The sequence below is a fragment of the Spinacia oleracea genome, chromosome 4 (assembly GCF_020520425.1).
Source record: "Spinacia oleracea cultivar Varoflay chromosome 4, BTI_SOV_V1, whole genome shotgun sequence".
Taxonomy (NCBI): Eukaryota; Viridiplantae; Streptophyta; class Magnoliopsida; order Caryophyllales; family Amaranthaceae; genus Spinacia; species Spinacia oleracea.
The window spans coordinates 148,115,875-148,122,687 of NC_079490.1; the positions used below are offsets into that span (position 1 = coordinate 148,115,875).

At 34.9% G+C, this 6,813-nt stretch overlaps 1 protein-coding gene across 2 annotated transcripts; it reads right to left on the reverse strand.

Moving 5' to 3' along the window:
• Window positions 1-1,040: 1,040 nt before the first annotated feature.
• Window positions 1,041-6,383, reverse strand: LOC110797421 (pentatricopeptide repeat-containing protein At2g27800, mitochondrial). 2 transcript variants are annotated; one of them, XM_056827478.1, is made up of 5 exons: window positions 6,215-6,383; window positions 4,084-5,535; window positions 1,873-1,923; window positions 1,482-1,533; window positions 1,041-1,129 (listed from the first exon to the last, which is right to left on the reverse strand). In XM_056827478.1, the coding sequence occupies exons 2-3, from the start codon at window positions 5,349-5,351 to the stop codon at window positions 1,896-1,898; spliced, it is 1,296 nt and encodes a 431-aa protein (XP_056683456.1). In that variant the 5' UTR covers window positions 5,352-5,535; window positions 6,215-6,383; the 3' UTR covers window positions 1,041-1,129; window positions 1,482-1,533; window positions 1,873-1,895. The 2 variants fall into 2 exon arrangements, with proteins under 2 accessions (XP_056683456.1, XP_056683457.1); XM_056827479.1 differs by lacking the exons at window positions 1,041-1,129; window positions 1,482-1,533 and adding an exon at window positions 3,024-3,143 and having other exon boundaries at window positions 1,904-1,923; window positions 6,215-6,381.
• Window positions 6,384-6,813: the final 430 nt, after the last annotated feature.

The following is a 6,813-nucleotide window of genomic DNA, read 5'->3' on the forward strand; positions in this document are numbered from 1 at the left end:
ACGCTTTCCATTTCTAGGGGTCCATTTTAATTTTTACATTTAGAATTTTTCCTCTTATATTGTATCATAAATGTCCTTAATAGTCTGTCAAATGTCAAAAGTCGGGCAGGTGGTTATTTTAATTAATTAAAATCATTGGAAACTAACCTTTCACACTTTCCTATTTAGGCATTACATCTTTCACACTTTTTCATTGATATATTTTGGATAAAAGAGAATACATTATAAACGTATTTTGCATTGTTTAAATTTTAAAAAAAGAATCTTTATCAACATTAATTAGTTGTTAAATCGCGTGTATGATACCAACGTAAAGAATAAAAAAGGATGGAGGGAGTAACAAATATTTCAAACATACATATACTCTTGGACCCAAGAATTAAATACTCGAATATATATATGATAACTCATAATCTTAGATTTTCATAACTCCTAAATCACTTTAGGCCTATGTTTGACCACTCATTTCGATCACCTCAACTTAAATTTACAGCCCTTATTTTGCATGAACAATGGAAGCAAAACCTTATTTTTCTTAACTCAAATCTTAAAATTGAATGATAAAAGCTCCAAGTCTCCATTAGAAGTATTGACAAACAAGAATCTAAAAAAATACAACTCTTGGCAAATCTGCATAGTTAAATAAGTAAATACTTTGTACAAAATAATTTCATTATTTTAAATACCCTTATCCCGTCTCCATTAAAAAGAAATCATAGTAGACTTAGGCAAACAAAACTTTCAGTGTAGTGAACCATGGTACGCGATAACCTCCTCATCGAAAATCTTTTGCTACCACGGGGAGACCGGTACTCTCAGAGAATATCTTATAAGTAACTCTTGGACAAATAGACTTGTATTCTCGCCAGCAAATTAAATGAAGGACTAATTTCCGGCCTAATGAAGAGCCCAAAAATTCTTCCTTAACTATGATAATTTTAATTAACTTCCTGCCTTGGTAGATCAGGTGACTTCTGTGGCATATCAGTTTCCAGCAGTAATCTGAATTTCAGAATTTTATGGAGCGATGTTACAGGCTTGATTTGCTTGGACGGACCTTGATCTGGATCAACTATACACGCTCCCTTGAATAGGTTACGTTCTGAAGATCCCGTTTCTTCATATAATACTATAGGTCAACAAAAATTCACAATAAGAATATCATGTTAAATGAGACAATAGACTACAAAGACAAAAAAAATGGATCTACTACTATCATGACAACATCTAAATTACTCAATGTTCTCTTCATACCATGTCATTTGGACTAGACCCCATAAAACCAACATGTTGATCAATCTATCAACCTTACCTAACAAACAAATTCTGCTAAACTTTAGTGGAGAAAATATAACATCAGTACATGTGGTGTACTCGACCTTTTGATTGGAATATATCTCCTCTGATATTAGGTTTCGACGTCGTTTTGGCATTTCTCTTTAAGACCATAAGCATTAACTGATGAGTGAAAGACTACATACCCTTATCTGAAAAGATTAAGCATGTCCCAATAGTTTCTTCATATTCTCCTATCTGCAGACAGAGAGATAATATTAGAACAAAGTCCCTCATTAGAACAGCGAGATTCTATGCCTTCAATAGTAAGAAAGATATTATTGTACAACTAAAGAATCAGTATAATAAATTGATAGCCTATCCACCTCCCCCCCCCCATGTTACCCTGAATTGAATATCTACAACAATAGCTCATCAAGGATCAATTTTTATCCAACTTGGGTTGGTCTGTAGAATATTTTCATCAGAATCACCTCTAATTAATAATACAGGGAAGAAACCTTAGACGAACTCTTGAAAAAACAAGACAAATAAGAAAGATATGATTGTACAACTAAAGAAAGGCCATGAACTTACCAGCTTTAGTTTGTCCCCTATGGTCAAGACTGGGTTGGCTGTATCCAGACCCTGCATTTATAGTTCTATACTTATCAGTTCAAGGCCATAAAAAAGAAGGGTTTCTAAGCAAGAATATTATATACTCCGTACTATCAATAGATAAGAAACCAACTAACTGACTTATAACTTGAATACGCTTTGGTATTTCCAGTCAACATGAAGGATAATAAAACTTAAATGAGGACATTATTACAAACCAACCTTTCCCAATTGCAACAACACAAAGTCTAATTTTCATGTCTGAAACCATGTCACATCAAAACAATGACATATTTATAATTACTGGTTAAATTATAGCATTAAACTATTGAATATGTTATGCGAACAACTTTTAACCTCTAAATTGTCGCAGTGACACCTATCGAAAAGAAATGAGGAAAATAAACCAAATTGAGACCCTAAACTTGATTCAGTGCTAAAAGCAGTGTTCCTCAGAAAACTGAGAACTACACAATTCATTACATTAGGATTGACTATTGAGGGTGTAATGAAAAGAGTAAATCATGGAGAATTCTAACAAGAAAATAGAAATCTCCTGTAGCTAGTTTGTAATGAACCATCAAAAGCATGTTTATTACCTTTAAATATGTACCAGAAAGCACATATATTACCTACTCCCTCCGTCCCTTAATACTCGCACCGGTTTGACCGGTGCGGAGTTTAAGACATTTAAATTGACTTATTAATTTAATGAGTGTTAGTTGATAGTGGGGTATTTTTTTAATATAGTTAGTGGGAAATGGGTAAGAGGTGGAGAGTGGTGAGTGGGGGTGTGAATTTTTAAATGATTTTTTGTAGGGAATAGGGTGTAGGTGGGGTTAGTAAGTAAGTGTGAGAAATAATATAATATTGGTATAAATTTCCATTTATAGAAGCGGTGCAAGTATTAAGGGACGGCACGAAAAGGAAAGCGGTGCGAGTATTAAGGGACGGAGGGAGTATCTCACTTTCAAAGATGCATCACAAAGAGTATCATACTAGGATTTTACTCATTTAGTAGTTCTTATACTATTTTCCGAAGAGGGTATGTCTTAAAATCAAGGTCATTTGGAAGCAAGACAAAAATGTTGAGACAGGAAATAACTGTCCTGCACAAGTTCATAACTTACAGTAAGAACATATGGCTCATTTAGAAGAATGTTGACTTGGCCACAAACAGCATCAAGATTCAGCAATACATATTCATCTTGCTGATTGTGATCAATTGTTGTCACATCTAGTTCCATTACCTGTCAAATAGAAAGAAGCAAAGGTATAGAGGGACGGAAAGCAGAAGCACCACATCCATGGGCCATAAAACCAAAAAAGGATTACCTTTTTATATGGGCATAAAACCACCTGTCAGGCTATCATAGCATTACGTCCAAATTCTTTTCAGTTTAGCATAGACTACTTAGTTTCTCAAAAAGTACTTCTAAAGCAGAAACTGTTTAATAGAAGCTTGGCCAAACAGGCCCTTAGTTTCTAAGTATATCTTTAAATAGTTATATTCGAGAGAAGTTACATCCTTCGGGATTTGAACTACATGCATATCCATCGTCAAAAACAGATAAAATTCAAATGATTCAACAAAGTCAATTCAGAAACTATTAAATTACATTCAGTTCAATGTGGGTAGTAACCAATTTACGAAAGAATACAAAGATAAGCTTCTACAATTTAATATGGAAGGATTCACATAATCACACACATAAGATAAAGAAAATAGATGGAAATGAACTTCATGAGCTTTAGATGTTGCATTTTGATATTAAAGAGCTGTGAAGGTCTCTAAAGAAAGAAAATTTTGGAATTAATTCGCCCTAGTAAAAACTTGGATTAAGCTTTGCCACAAGGAAGCAGGTCAAAATCAGGAGAAACTCTATGTACAAGCATACAAATTAAGGTTTACTACGTACGACTTGCTATTTGGATGGATAATATTTTGTTATCAAAATAATGATTGGCTTTATATTCCTTGGTTCCTAATCCAATGCAAGATTAGACCTGGCCTGTCTAATTTTTTTATTTTATTTCTTTGATGAGCGGACTCCTACAGAAGCCTCAATCCCAAACCCAAGAACATAAAGAGTCTAGCACGGCATGACCCAGCAAGGGATCCAGCAGACCTTCAGACATATTTTCTTAGTAATGGCTAAAAACTATTCTTCATATTAATGGACTCTTTACCTGCAATCGTTAAGAACACGTAGTAGCTTTTTGTAGGTAGGTCCATCAACAAGGTGTTTCTCCTGAAATTTTTTCAATAACCTCAATGCCTCGGCAGCTCTTCCTTTTCGGCAAAACTCATCCAAGAGCGTCTTGTAAGTAATGAGATCAGATGCCTTATGCTTTTCAGTCATCTCCCACAAATAACTCAAAGCTTCCTCTATCTCACCATCAATTGCCAAAGAAGTCACAAGAGAGCTGTAAGTTTGAGCTCTAGCAACAAACCCCTTTTCCTTCATCTGACTAAATAACTCCCTAGCATTTTTTGTCCTGGCTTGAGCACATAGTCCATGGATAAGATAATCATAAGTGAGTGCATTGGCGACACAACTATAAATGACACCCATCTGATGAAAAATCCTCAAGGCATCATTGACATGATTAGAACTCACATACCCCTGTATCATTGAATTGAGAGAGAAAATGTCAGGCTCAATTCCATCATTAATCATTTGCCTGAAAAGGCACTCCATTGTACCCATGTACCAGTGATTGATATATGTATCTCTTCTACGACTGAGAAACGCAGCAAACAAAAGGTTGTAAGTCCTAATTGACGGCTTGCAATCTGAATTGTCAGCCTTCATGTGTTTGAACACAGTAATAGCTCTGCTCAGTTTCCTGGCTTGAGTGTAGTAGTAAATAATAGTATTATACAGAGCCTCTGAACCAAAATGTGGAAGAGCAAGGAATTGATCAACAACATCATACATCTCCTCTATCATCCCGCCAACCCCAAGCTTCTGAATGGTGATGTGATACGTATTCACACTATGCTTATACCTGTGTTGTCTTGATGCCCAAGTAAAAAGTTCAAAACATACCAAAGGATCGTCTTCCAAGGCAATGACATTGTACAGATCATCCGCATTAAATCTAGCAGGAAGTTGGGATATAGCCTTGTTAAACTGAACCTCATTAAGAACGGGTTTTTTAGCTATTCTAAGCCTTCTGTTAACCCGTTGTCTATAAGCTCCCGAAAAAGGTCTGTGTGGCTTGGAAGAATACCACAATAAGCTGGTGCGGTTTCGAGAATAATGTGAATAGGTGGTAATGGCTGGAACGAAGTTAGAGCTATAAATTCTAGGACTAATTACTTTATGAGGTGGCTTAAGTTTTGCAGAACAAAGTTGATGGAAACAAGAAGTAAATATACATGCTAAACATTTAGACCGATCATGATTGTACACCCTCTGGATTGAGATGAGAAATGATCCCACAGGGAACATCTGGAGGTTTATTTTTAGTATGATTTCCCCAGCCCTAAGTAAGCTGACTCGCCAAATTGTCCCTCAAAACAGATGCTTTGGAGCAGTTAAAAATTACAAAGTTCTCGCAAAGGAAGCCCAAAGTTGTCCCTTTCATGATACGAGAGGAAAATACATTGCCAAGTGAAACCTACAAGTACAACAGCTGGTCCACAAAGATTGAATGTCAGATTTACATATGCGTATAAAACATACACACTGTAACGCAGCATTAAACTTCACAGACACCATATGAACATACTGTTGGCTTTCCATTTCTATAACTTCTTCAGACCATTAACTAAGGTTCATTCGTGCTTAGCATCGTAAAATGCTCTTGGTGATTTATACAATATACGAAGTAAGCAATAAAAGTAACATAATACTCCCTTTGTCCGAATTGAGTTTTGAGTTGTGACCATTAATTCAGGACGGAAGGAGTGGATAATACTCCAACAATGTTTTCACTTTCTTGGTTACACTGGATTAAGGATGAAACCAAGTTGAACGGCTTAATCCCAACTAAATAAATTCAAGGTTTTTAACTCTAATGCCTGGACTAAGGCTCAAAAGATAATACAAATTTCGAGTAGAATTCCGTCAAGAATCGCAAAGGATAATACGAATTTCAAGTAGAATTATCCAGGATTATACGAATTTCAAGTAGAATTATCTAGGATAATACGAATTTGAAGTGGAACTATGAAATGGGTATAGAGTAAATACAGATAATTAGATAAACAACACATTTCTCAAAATAAAAATCCAATAGAATATATTTATCATAGGAGAAAGTTACAAATTTTGAATCAATAAAAGTAGAAATAAATCGACAGAAAAAATACCGAGAATAGCAGCAGTAGAGAAGGAGAGGTAGTTGACAGAGACGCCGCCGACTAGAGGTAGTGACAAAACTAGAAGATGCTGTTTTGTTGGAGGCTTTTTATGAGGAGGGGGAGGAGGAGACGGCGGAGGCGGGAGGAAGAAGAAGGAAACGCATTAGCTATATCAAGAAACTTTTGTGTGAGACCGAAAGACCGCCTTGTTGGCAGTCTTGTTGGCAGCCCCGTTGGCAGCCATGTTGGCGCATTTGTTGACGTCTATGCTGACAACGGCATATAATTTTATTTTAAATTTGTTTTCTCAAAAAAAAATTGAAATATTTTTAATTTTCGAAAATTTATTTTTGATTTTGTTTTCCAGGCTTAACTAATTGGACTTCAATCTTAACTAATTGGATTCAGGCTTAAATTTTTATTTTTGATTCGAACTTTTTTTTTCAAAATTAAAATTTTCAACTGTTTTTTGGATACTAACTAAACTAGTGTAAAACATAACTAAAAGTAATAAAATCATAACTAATTGAATAACAAAATAGTTAAGGTATAAAAACAAATAGTTAAACTTATGAGTCGAATAGTTATTAATTTTAAACAAACTTATT